The 19052-nt window shown below is 41.4% G+C and overlaps 1 protein-coding gene across 1 annotated transcript in view; it reads right to left on the reverse strand.

Annotated features, from left to right (window-relative positions):
* Positions 1-19052, reverse strand: part of COL4A6 (collagen type IV alpha 6 chain) — a gene marked incomplete at its 5' end in the record, with an annotated part of 136116 nt that overhangs the window by 11988 nt on the left and 105076 nt on the right. The window contains 16 exons of the mRNA XM_082322883.1: positions 15-78; positions 349-530; positions 846-971; positions 1248-1391; positions 2087-2257; positions 4269-4430; positions 4672-4893; positions 6044-6151; positions 6582-6653; positions 11737-11920; positions 12516-12695; positions 13608-13768; positions 14681-14785; positions 16385-16534; positions 17393-17503; positions 18236-18305. Coding sequence (XP_082179009.1) covers positions 15-78; positions 349-530; positions 846-971; positions 1248-1391; positions 2087-2257; positions 4269-4430; positions 4672-4893; positions 6044-6151; positions 6582-6653; positions 11737-11920; positions 12516-12695; positions 13608-13768; positions 14681-14785; positions 16385-16534; positions 17393-17503; positions 18236-18305 — 2212 coding nt within the window. The remainder of the gene's footprint in view (positions 1-14; positions 79-348; positions 531-845; positions 972-1247; positions 1392-2086; positions 2258-4268; positions 4431-4671; positions 4894-6043; positions 6152-6581; positions 6654-11736; positions 11921-12515; positions 12696-13607; positions 13769-14680; positions 14786-16384; positions 16535-17392; positions 17504-18235; positions 18306-19052) is intronic.

Raw genomic sequence — 19052 nt, forward strand, 5'->3', positions numbered from 1 at the left:
GAAAGATTTCTTACCCTTTGGACCAGGGAGGCCAATAGGTCCTGGGAATCCAAATGTTCCTGTGATACCATCTGAACCCTGGAAAAAAAAAATGAAACAAAATTAGACTTTGCTTTTTATTCTTCTTGTTCCAAGTTTGGGTCATGTGGGATAACAGACCACAAAGATGTAGGAAGAAATATTATCTAAAGTGTCATTCAACAATATGAACCAAACAAAAACAATCTGGAAGTTTTGTAACGAAAAATCCTGCCAGCTTCTGCTGCTTTGCTACAGGAGTACCAATTAGAACACAGGATTTTCCTAAGAGCACTTAGAGAAGATGAAGATACTTAAGAAGGTATTTACCCTCTCTCCTGGCATTCCTGGAAATCCTATGATACCATGCGTACCCTTCTGTCCTGGCAGCCCGGGTTGTCCAGGTGGACCAGGGAAGCCTGGGTCACCATGAAGACCTCTCTCTTTGCTTGCTGACCCAATCGGACCAGGGAGACCAGGCTGTCCACGGCTTCCTGGGATTCCTTTATCACCTGGGTTATACAATAGAGTGTCATTTCATTTCATAATACAGACATTCAGCTCATTTGGGCCAATTGACCTGTTATCCAAAGCTCCCCTTAAAGAGGAGGAAGGGATGGCATTAGCTCTGCAGAATAGAGCTTCAGAGGAAAATTGTTTTCTCAAAATTCAGAATTGCCATATGCAAATCTTGCTAGCACGTGAACGACAGAACAGAAAACAGTAATACTGCAGGCGCTGTCAAAAGGACAGACCAGACTCCACTGAGAATAAGCACAGTTACCGAACAACTGATACTGGCAACTAACTACAATGTTGTGAAATACCTCTAGGTCCAGGGAATCCTCCAAGCCCAGCTAATCCAGGATCTCCTTTGTCTCCTTTGAATTGCAGTGCCTGTTCTGGAGGCCCAAGAACAGGAAGACCAGGTGGACCTACATCACCTCTGTCGCCTGAAGAAATAAGAAGTCAGGAAGTCTTCTTGCAAAATAATCTAACAGAGAAAGGGTATAACACTAGAAGCTGGCAGACAAAAACAGAACTTGCACGTCTCCTGATGCAAATCCATCAGTAAGTGCTCAGCATCTTTGGCAACCAGGCCAAAGTATTTCACAAGGAAGAAAAGAACACAGTATTTAGGAGAAAACATTAAATACACAGACAACTAAGAAGGGCCTCCTAAGTCCCTCTGCTGCACAGCCAGCAAAAGTCTTTCAGCTGTTTCTTACCTTTTTGACCTTGGAGTCCCACAACTCCAGGGCTCCCTTTTCCTCCAGCTGTGCCAGGAGTTCCTTTAAACCCGTTCACCCCAGGGATACCAGGCACGCCTGGCATGCCAGGGAAACCAAGCAGGCCAGAAGACCCTTTCTCGCCTGTATAGAAAAGTTGAGAAATAGAAAGGGGAGATTAGTCTCTTCTGGTACACTGCATGCCCGCCTAGCTGGCAGGTAGAGGCAGCATGGGTCTGGCTGATCACCCAAATCTGGGTAGTAAAGCTTCATGGTGCAAGCACAGCACAGCCACTTCTCTCATGGGTCTCCACTCATGATACTTTCAACCAGCAGTTTTCAGTTCACCTTGGAGAGCCTGGTCCTGCTTCCACTGGAGAGCAAAACCCAATCAATTTCCAAGACAGCAACATGCAGTTACATAGTTCTATTGCTCTCCGCCTAAAATAACACAGAATTCTCCAAGTAACCAACTATTGTATTGGTGCTTAATGACCATACAGATTGTAAATTTACTTCCCATTTGGTTTGTGCTTCATTCTTTCCCTTCTATAAATTTCATTCACTGTTCCTCATTTAATTTTCTTGTCTTTCTATCTTGATTTACATGATCCTTTGTCCATAAGGGCCCAAGTCCTTTAAGATGGATCTCCTTATGACCGTGACTTGATAATTAAATCCATCATTCGTAATTCATAACTCAGCAGCAAAACAAATGCATTCCAACACTAGTTGGGAATTCATTCTCTTCTGACAAGATGGGCCTAAAATCAGTATTAACAACGTTATTTTTTTGTGGGCACAGTAATCTCAGACTATTCCCCTAGTGGAATACATACCTTTTGGACCAGAGAAACCTGGACGTCCATCTTGACCAAAAGGCCCAGGTGGCCCTAAGAATCCTCTTTCCCCAGGAGATCCTGGAGCACCATCAAGACCTGGGAAGCCTTTCATACCAGCAGGGCCTTGTGGACCTACATCCCCAGTCACGCCTTTGACTCCAGGAAGTCCTGAATCAATACAAGAAAGAACTCGATAGATTATGTCACACAAACACTAGGACAATTTGCAGACAGCTTCCCAAACTCTTTAAACACAGCATTGTTTTTAACATGACAAATGGACCTTATGGCACATGCAGCCTACTAGAAGGCATAAAGCTTAGAACTGCAAAAGCATTAGTCATCTAATAATAAAATACCTATGAAGAGGGTTACTGCCTACATCACTACACAACTGGCAAGAGTGAAACCCCTTATGATGTATCCATTTTTGTCTCCTTTACCAGACACTAAACTGTAGCACATCAGTCTTACCTTTATCATCAAGGCAGCCAAACCAGAATGGGGAGCATCATTAATGCGGGCTTCTGCTACCTACCCCATCCTCTGGGTGACCAGAGATCAATTGGGGAGGCTTGTTTTTACAAGTTTCTTTTCCACCTTGGTAGTTAAAGTGTTACTTCTCAAGCACAAATTGCTCACTAAGGGAACAAGCTTCTGATCGTGCTGTCACAAAACCAACATCATATGCACTGTTTTGCCTCTAAATGTTTCAGAATGTTTCTAGCTGAAGCTTTGTAATGGTTTACAAATTTAAATAAAGGCTCAAACCATTGAAAACTGAATGCTCAGATCCAAAGAGGGGAAGAGAAGGAAAAATCAGGTGGCTTCTGAAAAATGGCATTTGCAGCGGTAGCACCCAATATACGAGCTTTGTTATACTCAGGGCTTAAACGTTTTAAGTTACAACCCAGTATTTTTTAAAGCAGAAGATGAAATGGCTGCTCTATTTAAGAAGACAAAGAAAACACACACACTTAAAATCTGTACATATTAGGGATTTCCTCATAGGCTTCAGGCTTTGTTACTGTCTGAGCATTCTCACTACAATGGTTCTTTGCCTTCTGGTTTGATTAGCAATAATAAGGGGTATCACCTATAGTCAATGCAATTCTTGTAGCATTAAAAGCTAGGTTGTTAGTCCATGAGCTTTTATGCTACACTGCATTTTCTCACCTTGACAGCCTATGTGAAGAACCCATAACCAAACAGTGTGACATCAGAAATGGAGAGTTGATGATAAATGGAATAGAAACATGGTGAAGGAAAAAACAGACAAAATATGTAAACAGAAAGAACAAGGGTACAAAAGAAATTAATGATTCAGAGAGAATACAGCTGCAAAAAAACTTAATCATTTGGAGCTTATCATCCTAGCAATGGGAGGTTTTTAAAAACAGTTGAAGGAAAGTCATATATGGCATACAGTCCAAAAACGTAAAACAACAGAGAGGCAAAAACAATGTTAACATCAGAATAAAAAACCCTTTAAAACTCTATGATTTTCATCTCAAATGGTTACTGCTTTCATTCATTTGTTGTCACTGTACTCCAGCACTGTCATTCTGCATGTCAGAACAGACGAGTTATGTCACAGACCGTTATCTACTCATTCCCAGGTCCCTCTTTGCTCGGTTCTCAAGTCTTGCATATAATGTTATCATGAAACACTTTAGTCAGTGCAGCTTGAGAGAGACTGCTGTACTCAAGTGGTGGGGTTTTTTTTCTCCTTAAAGTGAAGTGAAATAAATTTCTCTTCTGCCCCAGCAAAGAGAAAGACAGAGAAGACTTAAGTGCTTGTTCTGAGAAAGCCAACAATTTTTCAGTCTATCAAAGTCACATTTCAAGCAATCTCATACATTAGAAATTAATCATCATGGAAATGGGAAATGAAGATTAGTCAATGATATGACCAGCATGTAAAAGCAGAGATGTTAAAAATATCAAGACATTCAAGATGCTTTCTCCTGTCTTTCTGCTGTACTTCTTACAGCCTTGAGGCACCATTTCTAGGCTGGAGTCATCCAGCAGTCAGAGGCAAAAGGCTCAAATTCTGCACTCTGTTACCACTAACCAAAGGTAGGAGTTCACTCCTAGCAAATGCTAAATCTCTCCCACACTTCCTCAACATTGCAGCGTTCAGCTTAGCTACTTGTCTTCATTTGAAGACATTACATACCTGGTGCTCCTGCAAGGCCAGCTGACCCCAAGGGTCCTGGTTTTCCCTTAATGCCAAAAGGACCTCCAGGACCAGGAGGTCCCCGCAATCCAGGGACACCCGAATATCCTGGATTACCCTGTTCGCCTTTAATACCTAGGAGGCCTGGTCTTCCATCTAACCCTGGAAACAGAGAGGTGGGAGGTTACAGAACAACTAAAACAAAATTCACACTTTTAATTAAAAAACAAGTTTTAATAAAAGCCTTTGAGTTGCATTAGATTCTAAGAGAAAACCAGAAAATAGCCACCTGTGAGCAGCTTAGAGGACTACTAACACGGTATCTTAAAGAGACTGGAATGGGGAAAGATTTCTGAAGAGAAACAGTTTGATATTCCCAGATACAAGGAGTATCAGTGCTTACCTTTTGGTCCTGGAAATCCAAGATCACCTGTAAGCCCCTTATCACCTGGGAGTCCAGGTCGGCCACGCTCTCCTAGGGCTCCACTCTCAGCACCAAATACATCTCCAGGAGCTCCTTTCGTTCCAGCTAAGCCCGAAGCACCCATTTTCCCAGGCAAACCGTCTGTTCCATCCAGTCCTGGAAGTCCTTGTGACCCTTGCTCTCCTCGAGGTCCAGGGAAGCCTTAAAGAGGAAAATAGTAAATGTCACTCAGCAGAAGTACAGAATATCTGCTTCCAATAGCATCTCTAACAAAAATCAACATTTTAAAAATTTCCATGCAAGAAAAAGTTGTTTGGAAAGTCTCAGAATGTTTCAGTACTGAATTAGAAACAATAATTGGTGACAGAAAGTGATGAAACTGTTCAAAACAGTTAGAATATCCTTTCATATTATTCTTTTTTTTAAAGAAAAGAATACTTTAGGAGTATCTGGGAGCTGCAGCTAGTTGCATCTTTACAAGCTTGGTTTCACTAGATGGCAGATTAGGCAAAAAGGACAAAAAAAGGAGGAAGATGACCATTTCAGGCTACTGACAGGCAGTATCTCACTACCACTCTCAACCACAAAAGCTGTAAAGATGTTACATTCATCACACATTTACTCTGTCGTCTATGTCAGACGACAGCTGGCACGGCAGGGCAGAAGGCACTGGCAGCCTTGGTACAAGGAGGACTGGAAAGTACTCTCCCTGTACCAAGCAGACACTAAACTGCACTGCTGTATGGACGTGTCACACTGCTCAGGGGTTATGTCATGAAATCAGTGACCCCATAAAGCTGCCATCCCCCCTTAATGTAGTGAAATGACAAGAGATTTCTTCAGCCATACCCACAGAAACCTGATGGATACACAGCAACCTAGCTTTAGGAATCTTCCCTCACCACCTCTGCTTCTTGCTCTTTATTTACACAACCATCAGAAATTCCCACAGCTAAAATGAGTCCAAACCCTGCGTACAGTGTGCCTGTATCAGAGCACCGCATGGCTTAAAACAAGTTTCACACTAAACTGGTAGTTAACCTAAACTGTAACAAAGCACATGATGGTGGTCTCTGGAGAAACAAATTGTGTTGGCTGTCCTCTTTTCTTCCAGCAGCGATATAATATTATAGGCAGGTAACAAGTAAGTTGAACATTTCTTTTGTTTTCTTCCAAGCTGCAACCATTTTCTTGCAGAGATTGCATTTGGAAGGGGCACAACAGAGCTCTCAGCAGACCATTATGAAGGTACCAGGCAGAAAAGTGGCCTAGAAGGTTGGACAACTCTTTTGATAAAATATTGTACACATTAATCAGACAATAAAAAGAACTCCAGTAACTTCCCTCTTACCAGGTTCCCCTTGCAAGCCTATTATTCCTGGAGACCCTGGCTGTCCTTTTGACCCATGCAATCCAGGTTGGCCTGGAATGCCAGGAAAGCCTTTGCTGCCTTTGGGACCTAAGGGTAAAAATATATTAATAAATAATATTAACGAATGAATAGTGGAAGACAAAAACACAGCAAAAGAAAACAGGATCAGCTCTTTCCTGCAAAGCTAGTGCTGAAAACACTCGCTGGATACACAGTTTAAGCTAAATAAAGTCTCAAAGCTATGGCTGTTTCATCAGCTACACAAACACAGAAGGAGGAGGTTTGTGTTCAGAGGCTATGTGAAACGGAAAAAATGGTGGAGTCATTATGATCCTCCATAGGATTTAAGCCTAGTCTCTTTGGAAAAAAAAAAAAAAAAAAAAGAACATTGTTCTGCCAGTTAACTCTCTGGAATAACTATCACTTGGAGGAGATTAATTAGTAGGTATTATCTTCCTTCAGCAATCAGTGCTTCTTGGTAGTCAGCCAGTGCATTACAATCAGCTTGTCTCCCTACCTGGCAGTCCTGGAAAGCCGGGAGTCCCTGGGGGCCCATATGCTCCAGGAACTATGCAGGGCAAGGTGATACCTAAAACAAAGAAACACTGAGGTTGCACACAGCCTCTTTCAGAGAGACAGTCAGGAGAGGAATATTTAGTATCCAGATGTTTTTTACAGGACATATCCCAAGTGACTGTGAGTGAACTTATGCACACCAAACACTGCTGACATCTCAAATACGTGATGCTAAAGAAAAGAAAAGAAAAGGCATTCGGAGCCTGGCAATTGTCTAATCTCACCCCTACTACTGACTTACTGCATGACCAGTAAAAGGCAGCAACAACTGCTGTGGACTGCTTGTAGCATGATATCCATGGCTTCCACTCAGCGGCTGGTCCTGCCTGTGGTAGGGCTATGGAGTCTGTGACTTAGAGAGCTTAAGGTCCAGGCTGAGAGCTTTCAAGGTCAGTGGGAGCTGACAGGTTTCTAACTTCTAAAAAATAGAGGATGTTTATAAGCTGTATATAAACAGTAAGCTATAGTTTGAAATTCTAAAATAAATGTGCACATGCAAGATAAAATACATATCTAGGGAATATTGACAGGTGTTTAAGAAAACCTGTCACCCAAGAGTTTAGGCCAGAGAGATACAGGCATGGAGGGTGGAATAGCAAGGGTTTTTTCTTTCAGCATTACTCTCCAACTGCTTCTTCTACAGTCCGTCAGACTAAGAAGTATCCACATGGCTTAAAATTTTATTAGCAGCAAACAAGACTCAGCAATTGCGAAGCTCTTTGACTGACTTCCACCTCTCAAAAAAAGGCTCTGTACTAGCAATCCCTCTTCAGTGGAATGAAATTTCTGTGGCATTATCAGAGTTGCTAGCACATCAGATTTACCTGAAAGATCTGAAACACTTTCAACATTTCCTCCTTGTAGGTCACTGACAATTTGAAGTCACATTCACACAGTCACAGCAATGATTACCACAAAAACTGATTCAAGACTTCCCAACTCCAGAAATGCTTCCAGTTATTTTAAGAGGAGTCTGTGCTAGAACTATAAAATTAGCTCCTGTGCTGTAACATCTGGCTTAGCCTTAAACTATCCTAGATATACTTTCTAAAAATGAAAATCTGAAGGACTTTAAAAGCTATTTAGTCAGAGAGTTTACATACAAAAGACGACTACTAAAGCAAATTTGGGGAAGAGAGGTGGTTTTTTTCATTACTCTGAACACTTTTATACGCACAGAGAAACAGCTGCCTAACTGCACTGTTGCCCAATACTTGCTAATTCAAATCTGGCATCAGCTACAAGGCCAATTAAGGGTGAGAAATCAGGTATCACAGACACATTGTTTCTCATCTCCTTACAACTCTCTTTGCAGGATCCTTCTATTCAAGCTCCATTCCCAGACTGACAAGCCAAATTTATTCATCAGCCATTCAAGAGCACGCCAAATTGTGACTGCTTTCAGTCCTGAGGAGGTAATCTGGTCTAAATCAGGCAACACTGGAAGTATTTCATCCAGCACAGCAACACAAGTTAAACACTTCTTTTTCAGAAAAGATTAACATTTTCAGATGACTAACAAATTTTATTTACAAAAGACCCTGAGTCAAACTATTTCCTGGATAAATCCAATCAAATCAGTGGACTTCTGTATGGATAATAAATATGGCTCTTTGCTTCCGTCACTGACAGGGGGATTAGGGGCCTCAAAATGACATAGGCCAGGACAAAAACTCATAAAGTAACCCAATATGTCTTTTCTGGTGCAAAGGCTGTAAAATGTCTATGAATTTTTTGGTTGAAACAGTGCTAAGACAGTTCAATGACATTCTTGGGTTCTTCTCAATAGATTCCAACTCAGTTCACAAAAGACTGTGTGAAAATCTTCTGACTTCAATGCCTACATCCAACCGGAGCCAGAAAGTCAAGCTTTCAGTTTAGGGTCCAGCCCCAAACCCAGTCAAGGGTAGGCGGATTTGAGCATCACTCTCTCACGGTGCCAAATGACAGAGAGTGATTCTGGTTTGACCTCCCATTTCTACCCCCTTTCCCTTCCACACTTGACCCTAATTTTCATGATTTCATTATTCTGACTTGTGTGATTGATTTCATTATTCAGACTTGTGAGAAGAAAGAACAATCCTAATCTCAAATTCCAGCTAGTTGGGGGCTGCTAACAGGTATCAGCTCTAGCAGAAAGAAACAAGCAAGGCTCATGTGGAAAGTGGGATGTAGCAGGGAACGAGAGGGAACCCAACCCTTCGCGTGTCTCATCTACCCACATATTGAGATGTTATGCAAATTCTGAAGGAAACATCAGAACATTTTCTACTTTGATTTGAGAAAACCAAAGGTCAGTTCTCAATTCATTACTTTTATCTTGATGTCAGGCATTCACTGATAGCAAAATTCATTTAAAAATGACTATACTCATGATAACGTATCTACACAGAGTTGTAATAACACTTCCATTCTTACACAAAGCCAGCGTGCTCTATTTTCATCTGTGACAGCAATTCATCTTCGGAGTCAGCACTAGCTTTAAGAACAGAGGTTCAAAACTAAAATACCCATGATCCAATTTATGCTTCCAATGGATATGGGCACCTAATACCAGGACTGCAAGATGTAACACACACATTGCTGCCTGCACTTGGGTACGCTTGGACAGGGCATTCTTTTGATAAGTAAAAGTTAAATGGTATGGACACAAAATAAAAATTCCAGTTCTGATCTTCTGCAATCCTATGCGAGCCTGATGCTGAATGCTTTGTAAAACAAAAAGTTGAGGTCAATCTCTGGGACATTTCCTCAGACACAGTACAATAAAGAATGATATTTTTCAAAAAGCAAGCATTCGGGGCAGCAACTGGCATGGAAAGGGAGGTTTAGTAAATACTGTTGCATTCACATCACATGGCTTTAAGGACTGTCTTACATGAGTTTTCCAAAAACAGCTCTGTATAATAGCATATTCTGTATATGACATTATTAGCCAGCAGTAGAATACTTGAACAACTGATATTTCATGTGAGGATAACTGAAAAGCAAATAGGACTGTTTCCTTGTGTGTTTTGCAAAATGATGTAAGCGAGGCTTAGTGTAAAAATCATTTAAGCAAAACTTAGTGTTCCCCAGCTACGTAATACATTATCACAGTTTACACAGTAATATCCCAGTATCAAGGAAATTAATCAATTATGAAACCATCATGTCAGGCATAAAAGCAAAATATGGGGCAATTCCAACATTTTTGAGTAATCTCATAATACCAGGTAAAATCAGTCTAGCTATTTATAAAACACTGAGTTAGACTTCTCCAAAGCAAGACTGATTCACCCTGTATTACTGCAGATGGCATGAACTCAAGCAAAATTCCTCAGTGGTGCCTCTGACGTGGTAACTTCAGCAGGTCACAGTCTCTTTTTAAATGTCTTTCCTCATTTTCACGATAAGGCCTTTCACTCTGGGCAGTATAAGAAATGATTATTTCTTCCACCCACACACGTCTTTAATATTAGATGAAACTTACTATATCAAAGGGCCTTTTAATGTATGCAAATTATTTCTTAGGATGGAGGTAATGATGCATTCGCAAGTTTTCTTACACATCTCTATGGAGGTGCAAACTGAACTGGCTAATGATTTATTCACACTTTCCCACATATTTTGAGTATAGATACTCTTCTACAAAGGACCATTCATTGTTAGCAAAGCTTTGATGTAGCATTCATAATAAGCTGGCTTCTGATGTGCTCCACAGAATATCTAGAGTTCACATCATGCACGGAGTATTTTACTTTTACTTATCTCACAATGCAATTTTAATTTAGTGGATTTTGTAAGAGACAATTTACCAAACAAAGATGTAAGCATTCAGAGCTATGAATTAGTAAAGCTTTTAGCATTTAGCATGTGACTTGAATTGGAAAAAAAGCTTACGCAGACTGTTTCAGGGGGATATTAATGCTAGCTGTCTCCTCACCCCATAACAACAACCCAGCATGACACTGATGTGAGGGAACATGCCATCCGGCATGTCTGTGCAACCTTCCCAGTGCTATTCTGGCCTAGCTCTCACCTCCCTCTGGGTTTAATATTCCTCCACCAGCTCCTCATACTGCAGTAGTCTTACCGCCAAGGTTCTGAACTCAGAACATCAGTTTATCAGTCCAGAAACCTATGTAACAATATTATGCCTGCAAATTTATTATTGATTCTGCTTTATTGATATTGACTGAATTACAAATGTGGAAGCCTAAGTATACACAGAATGGAAAATACACTGAAAATCAGCAGCAGCAAAGAAAAAATACTATTTATCTTAAATTACATTTAAATGGCTGACATGGAAGCAAGACATTGGGACTAGCTCTGTGCAGTCATTTTGTTATGAAAAAAATTCCATAAACATTTAGATATATGACTTTCCATCTAACTCAGTTCGAATGCTGAGAAGGAACATAAAACATCATACATGAAACATTATCAAACCTGTATTTACTGACTTTATCACTTGCCATTATGGTATGCTTTAGGTACATATAATGACATATCAACTGAGCCAAACTGTAGCACCTCAGGGAAGCAAACAGCCCAGAGATGGCTGCACCAGTCATAACTGAACTCCCTATCTGACTGCCATGACAATGTCTTATTCACCAACGCCTGTTCATACATACAATGTACTACAGTTTCTTCTTTAAAACAAATCTGGAGCTCTTCTTATTTCAATAATAGTAAGAGTTCTGAAAACTGATTCAGAAGTCTCAGATACCAGTCAGTTACTGTTTTTACCTGGGCAATGAAGTAGGCTGTGTTTTAAAAAACTCCATTTTATCAATCTTCCTAACTACCTTTGGTATAAAATGGTTCTCCAGCAAAAGTCAGCGAGTAGCTTCATCCAACACTATTAGTATTTAAGTACTCAACTCAGATATTTGCTGCTTACTATCTGTGCATGACAACTTGAGAAAGCTGTGACTGCTGTGTGAGGTCTGGTGAGCCCACAGAGCAGTTTCAATTAATTTAAAGAGCAATCTTTAATCTAATGCAATCTTCTGGCCTGGCTACAAGCACAGCAGTAAGCTGAGTGCCATTTGACTTGTAGCAGCTTTGCACCTTTTCAAAATAAGAGCAGACCCAGCAACACCTACCTGGAGGGCCTGGAAGACCTGCTTGTCCTGGAAACCCATCCATTCCTGGGTCACCTGGTGGCCCACGAACTCCACTAGGACCTGGATATCCAACGCCAGGAGAACCAGTTTCTCCACGATGGCCTTTGGAGCCAGGTAATCCTGGCAGTCCTTTTTCACCTGGGAAACCTAGCCCACCATCACCCTGTGCACAGCAAAGACAATTACAGCTGAAAATCGAAGAGATGTAGAAAGAATATAAACCACTATCATTTTAACAAATGCATAAGAGTTTGGTCGGTTCTGTGCAAGGTTCAGATGGGCCTGGGAAGGTACATGGAAACCACTGTAAATTACCCATCATTATTTCAAAATGCAGGAAAGCTCAAGTGACTATTAAAAATAATATTTTATGTTGTATTTGCCAAAATGTAAATATTACATATTCTGAAAGACATTTACTTTCTTTTTAATTAAAAAGATTCTGATGTGATTTTTCTATTCCAAGATTTGACTCATACTTATGCCTACAGTGTCTTTTATCTTTTAGGACACAACATAAAACAGCATTATCGTCTACCCCACTACTGGAAGTTTATCTTTTGACTGGGTGGCCAGAGGCATAATGAGTGCCAATTATTAATCCTGACCAAGACAAATTTGTGCTCAGGGACTGTGACCTTTTTATGTATTTGGAGACTTACCACAGGGCTAATCAGGACTAGTAAGCCAGGCCTTTCTATTGTCTCTGTTTCTTATTCCAATTCTGAAGCATTGCTGCTAAATTAATCTGAACTTACTGGGGGGCCTGGTGGGCCTGGCAAGCCTGGAAGTCCATCCCTGCCAGGGGTTCCTGGGATGCCTGAAGGTCCTCTGGGTGCTGTCGCACCACGGTCCCCACGAGCACCTCTGCCTGTTGCATAGGATGAAGCCCCTTTCTCTCCCTTAAGGCCTGGAAGACCTTGCTGACCAGCCAAAGCCTAGAGACCAAAAGCAAAAAACAGGAATATGAACATGCAGAGAATCTCTAAAGGGTTTCCTATTGTATACATTACACTGAAAAAAAAAAAGAAAAAAAAAAAAAGGAGGAGGTTTGATTATTTCCGAATGTTTCAATCAAGTCACTACAGCTTTACAGGGGCAAGCCAAACCCTGGTATATAGCACTATGGTGACAGCAATCTTGGATGGCATCTGGGAATATTACGTCACTCATGATATAACAGGGCCCAAGTATCGAATTTTCGTCCCTGTTACTTGGTGTGCTACATTTACTGACACTGATAAAGATACTCTGAAGACAAAAGACTGGTATCTTTATGGACTACGATTTTCAAAAGTAAATACTGCCAATGAGCAATGCTCAGCACTTTGGAAAATCCTGTTTGTTATGGTTGCCATTTCATAAAAAACACAGCTCAAGTCTCACTAATGTATTTAGCATGCAGCAGTTGAGAAGGAGACTGCATCTACTGGACACAGTTTTTATAGCTATGAGCAATGGTGTGGAAAGATCTCACCATTTGATTTTTAAGGTCTTCTCTCCATGCAGATGTGTATCTGCTTCCCCAGCCAGCCCTCACTTAGGAAGAACCCTGGGTCTAATCCATGTATGCCTACAGCCAAGAAGCCCTGGGATGAATAATTGTTACTGTTTTCTCTTGACTGCTAAATGTGCAGTTCTCAGAACTTAAGAACCATTTCTTCTCCCATTTTTAATATGTGATAATTTCTCTACTTTCAGCTTTTTTTTTTTTTTTAAATCCAAACAAGTAGAAGAAATTATTCAAAAAAACGTGTTCTGCTTTCACTACAATCACCACCAGCAACTGCACATGGGCATTTTTTCCTCCTTTAATTCATGACAACCGATATAAACTCTTCCTGCCTTACCGGAGGGCCTCGCAGTCCTGGTGCGCCCACAGTGCCTGGGTCTCCACCAATGCCCTTAATCCCAGGCACACCAGGGCTTCCCGATGGACCTGGTGGACCTGAGATGCCTTTTAGACCAGCTCTTGTAACTCCTCCATCACAAGCACAATCACCTGCCTCTCCTGGAAAATACAGTTAACACTCCAAACTCAGTTTCATTTGGATAAAGACCCTTTTCAGTTGCAAGAGTTCCAAAGGCAGTATTTTAATTCAATTAGGACAAAGCCATTCTCATATGATTTGATTTTGTGCCTACTCTGCTCAGGTGACGTGAGTGTCAAGCAAGCGGAGCTCAGGTTTTGCCCAGGTTAATTTCTATGCAATGCCCATCACCAAATTACCATGTGCAGCATGAACCTCAGCACTTCTTGACCTCTTCCCAAAGGTTTAGACTCCCTTAAACAGATGGTTTTAGGAGAGTTTTAGGACAGAAGTCTTGTGGTTTTTTAAAGAGATAGTTATATGTCAGAGAAAGCAAATCCATACGCCCGCTCACAGTAGGTTACAGTGACCCACAGCTGGATATCTTTATATTTCCCTGAATCATAACTGGCCATGGATGCAAACAATCACATAGCACAGTGATGTCTGTGTCATCGTGGCTCTTGGTGCTGGTTCTGTCACACACTAAGACCCAAATTCTCATCATTTTTAGCACAGAGGAGAATAAAATTAAGTTTCTCTGTCATTTCCAGCCTATATTGCAAAAAGCAGTGAACGAGATTTTATTTATAAGCTTCATTACATCTTATGGCTTTAAAGGATAACTTACTTAGCTAATTTTCTGGGTATGAGATATTTATCTGCTTATTTGCCTGAGCAGAGTAGGAAGTAGGAAATAGGATTTTGCTGACAGTGCTGGGCACAACTCTCTCTAAATTGTAAAGGCTGTTGGGTCCTTTAATCCATCTCAACCTCCTGTGATTTGTCATAAAGACACTTCCACCTCATCCCTTAGGATATTAACCACATGTAAATATATTTCTGAGGCCCAATGACTGCTAAAAGGCTCTCCCAAAACAAGAGTCAATTACCTTTGTACCCCTTTGGACCCAAAGCTCCTGGCAGCCCTCTTTGTCCAGGCTCCCCTGGGGCCCCAGTCCTTCCATCCAGGATCGTGTCTGGGGCAAACGACGGGCCTATATGCAGAAAGAAGGCAAGCAAAAGCCATGAGAAGGCCAGACTTCCAGCTCATTAATTACTTACAACGTCAGTTATGCAACTGACAGAAATGGCACCAAATCAAACTGCAACTGTGGAAGTTACACAAGGAGGTAGAACTTGGTTGGTATCACAGGCTGCAGTCCTCTGCCATATGTTTGCTTCTAGCTTCTCACACAGAAAAGCAAAAGCTCTCACAATGTGGATGCAACACAGTTTCATTCCTCTACTGCTCTACCATTGCATTTTTTCAAAGACTTTACAGTTGGCCAAAGAACTAACCAAACTGTGAACAGGTTGTATAACGAAGGGCAAACGACTTCATGGCAGATGTGCCTTTACAGCTCTAGGAGAAGCTGAGACTCATATGGATAGAAATTGAAGGGACAAATCAATGTATTGGTGATTGTGATGACCGGCTATTGCCCTTTTTGTTGGCACAGAAGCTATCATATATGAGCAGGGTCTCTGCTGCTGCTGGCATGGTAGAGTCATCCCCAGGGCTACCTGCCTTCTGCAGAGCTCCTCGACTTCTCATGAAGTTGCTGCAGCTCAGGAAAGAGACTAAATGGCAAAAAGGTTAAGGGAACTTTCCCTGTCCCTCACTTTATAACCGCAGGATTATTTTCTACATCTCTTTATATGCTGAATAGAATGAGCTGACAGAAACAGCAGTGGAACGTGATCTAACATAATCTATAACTACTGTGTCTGAAAACCCTTCCCCTCAGTGACAGCAGTAAGATGGAGTGCTGACCAGCACGCGTCTGATGTTGCATGGAAACAAACTGCAATCATCAGCTAAAAACAGCTACCAGAGCTTTACAGACTCTGCAGAAAATAAGCTGGATTTGACTAGCAAGCAGTTATTGATAAGAGATCACTTATTTCTTCTCCACAAAAAATCATTTCATCAGACCATGCTCATTGGCTCCGTCACTGGAGTGTGCCCTGTTTTGACAGGCTGCCTCTCAAAAATAAAACAGGCTGTTTGAACTCAGTTTATGGCAGAATGGTAAAACACAAGGTTTGTGTAAAACCAACCCTTTTCATGTAATACTCAATTTCTGAGGAAAACAAAACAATGCATAATTAATCCAATCAGGGCATCCATACAAATTAACACGTAAAAACAAAATCACATTTCCTTACGTCTGAAAACTGTCTCTTCAGGCATCCTATCTGACTCCCGGTACCCAAAATACCTACTCACAATACCAGACATTTACCCCAGGTGCTCATAAGGTCATGGTCTATTCTTTAATCTAGAGCCAGTAGGAGACTAGCCTCGAACTTCAAAGTCCTCTGTGTCATAAATTGTGTCTACACAACCTTGTGCTTCAGTCTCTCAGGCTACCACTCTAACAATAATTAGCTGTATTTTCTTACTCTAGAGGGGTGGCTGCTAATAAAAATATATTTAAGGTTATGAGTTACAATCACAATGAGGTGTCAACCAAACATTTAAGATTTACAGATGAATAATCCTCACTGGCAAAGAAATAAATACATAAATGATTATTTGTCTTGTTCCACTCTGAATCCAATATAAAAATAGATGTTAAAAATATACATACGTGGTGCACCAGGCAATCCTGGTGCTCCTGGCAGACCCGGTAAACCATCCCTGCCGGGAGTGCCTGGCAATCCAATCGTTGCTCTTCCTGGTTCTCCCCCTTCACCCTTCACACCTGGAACACCTGGAGACCCTCCAGGGCCCATTCCATCTAGACAACAATGACACAATGAGCAGCTCTCCAGCAGCAAATACATTCTAGTATTTTTAACATTGTGAAAATTACTGTTGTGGCCTGAACTGCCACCATGTCAGCACAGAACAATTTATAATTGCACACAAAGGAAAATTTACAAATCAGAGGCACCAACTGGCTCCCATTTACATGCTCCTTTGGTCATCCAAGAAACTTCACAGGGCTGCATTTAAGTCCCACTGATCAGTTAGACAAATAACTATGTAAGACTGCTGTTTATTTATTTTCTGATTTCTTTTGAGTGAGATAATTTCCTTATTCCTAAGATTAATTCCTTAGATCCTAGTCTCTGGATCATTGCGGGCCAGGACTTCACAGATGACAGTCAAGTGAAACAGAAACTTCAAAGTGAGACCTTTATGGGACAAATGGGTTCCACCTACAGCGGGTTTATCTAGCCAACCTATTAGCTCTCTATTGCAAATATGAAAAGTCATTAAAAAAATTTTTTTCAAAAACATTTGCTATTATTTAAAATGTAGGAAAGGTTCTGCCAATCAACTCATTCGAAATGGAAATCAACCAACCAACCTCCTGTGTACACTGCTACACCAAACATTCACACCTGAAGACTTACCTGGGCTGTAATCATTGCGAGACTAATTCTGCTCCCAGCCAAGTCAACATACCTGGCTTCCCTGTGTGTCACCCCTGCCTCCTATGTCTCATACAGCAGTCTGCAAATCAGCCAGCTGAAGGAGCAGGGAGAGGCTTGCTCCAATACCTTCACCATCTCCAGGCTACTACCCAGAGTATTCTCAGCAACAAACACAGCAAACAGCCTGCTAAGGGCACTGTTAGCAGCTGCTTTACCTCTCTCTAGGCCTGGAAACCCTGGAGCTCCTGGAAGGCCTGGTAAACCACTGATCCCTTCATCTCCTGGAGGACCAGGTATTCCTGGGTTTCCAGGGTCACCCGGGGCACCTATTGGACAAACAGAAAAACAAGGAGGAAAATCTCATGAGAATTTCTGCTGAAAGACTCTGTTCAGTCAACTACCCCGGTGGCCACTGATCTCATTGACAGCAAAGGCTGCAAAGCCGTTAGCAGTAAGCCTGCTAGTCAGTTAACAATAATGGGAAAAATTCCTCATGACCTGTTAGAGGTTGATTCAAACTTGAATGCATGTGAAGGAAGAAGAATAGGAGAGATGATACAATTTGTCCCCTTACCTTTATAGCTTCAGGGACCATTCCCATCCAGGCCTCATTCAGCTGTAGTGTTAATTAAGCTCATTTTCTCAACAATATTCTTACCACATTGAATGACAAATAATAGCAGAATTACACTCAGAGTACCCATTTCCAAGCAACACAAGGAAGCCATTTTTCCTTAGTACACTGAAGACACAAAGGTAGACACACAGCACTTCCCCTTGCTCACACACAGTCACAGTCTCCCAGGCACTAAATGTCATTCTGCCTTGAAACATACCATTCTGCAATGTGGGGACAAAAGGTTTATTGTAAACTCTGAAGTTATAAACATGGGACCAACCGTATCAGTATGCCAACAATACAGAAATTAAAGGAAAAATAACAAGGGACAGGTTAGACCGAATACACAGTGTGGAAAAGTGGTAAAATATAGTAAGAAGGAAAGTTCGATCAGAAAAAGTGCTTTAGATGAGTTCCAAAACAAAATGGAAATGTGTACCTGAAATGACTACACCTTCCCTGTCAATAACGATAGGAGGGCCTGGGGGACCGATGTCACCTAATTCACCCTGTAGAAGAAAACAGATTCACGCCACATTCAGATGGGTGATGAAGGGGAAGACTGCTTGTCAGGAGACAGGCTGCATCATGGTAGCAATGTCTGTGGTCATTCACTGACTAACCAGCGTTCTTTGTCTTGGTGAAGAATTCACTTTGTCCTTCTGCTATTTACAACCATCTGTTGTCCTGACTTACCTACTTCCTGTCTGATGAAACTGATGGCTGCTTCAGATAAAGTGTTTGCTACGATCCAGCTATCCTCTGAAGGCATCCCGTTACCTCAATAGGAAGCACGGACATGTATATACCATGCGTACTGCAGACCAGTTATCATATCAGCATATTGACCAATATCAGGTAGATCACATTTGTTCACCTTGTAGTAAAAGTGAGAGAGCTGCTATGAACATACCCAGCTTTAGAAGCATTCATCACTGCAGCTATGCGCTGCCTTGGAGACCTGAATTTCAATAATAGGAGCTTCCAGGACAATGGATTCCTCCATAAAATCACCCAGGTAGAACAAGCAAGTTGTGACCAACTGCAGTATCATTCCTTTCTCTAACACAGTATCAAATCCTCTTTGAAACAGCAAGTGCAAAATCTGACTGTTGTCCAAATTGCCATCGTATTTATAATATAAACACCGTGCAGTGAGCCAAGGCAGTGCACACTTTGTTGCTTCTTCCAGTAATACTCCTCTGTACTACTACTTCTTCCATGTGCCCTGCACAAAAAAGCGCTTCAATACTTGC

This window comes from Platalea leucorodia (assembly GCF_965183815.1).
Source record: "Platalea leucorodia genome assembly, chromosome: 10".
Classification (NCBI taxonomy): Eukaryota; Metazoa; Chordata; class Aves; order Pelecaniformes; family Threskiornithidae; genus Platalea; species Platalea leucorodia.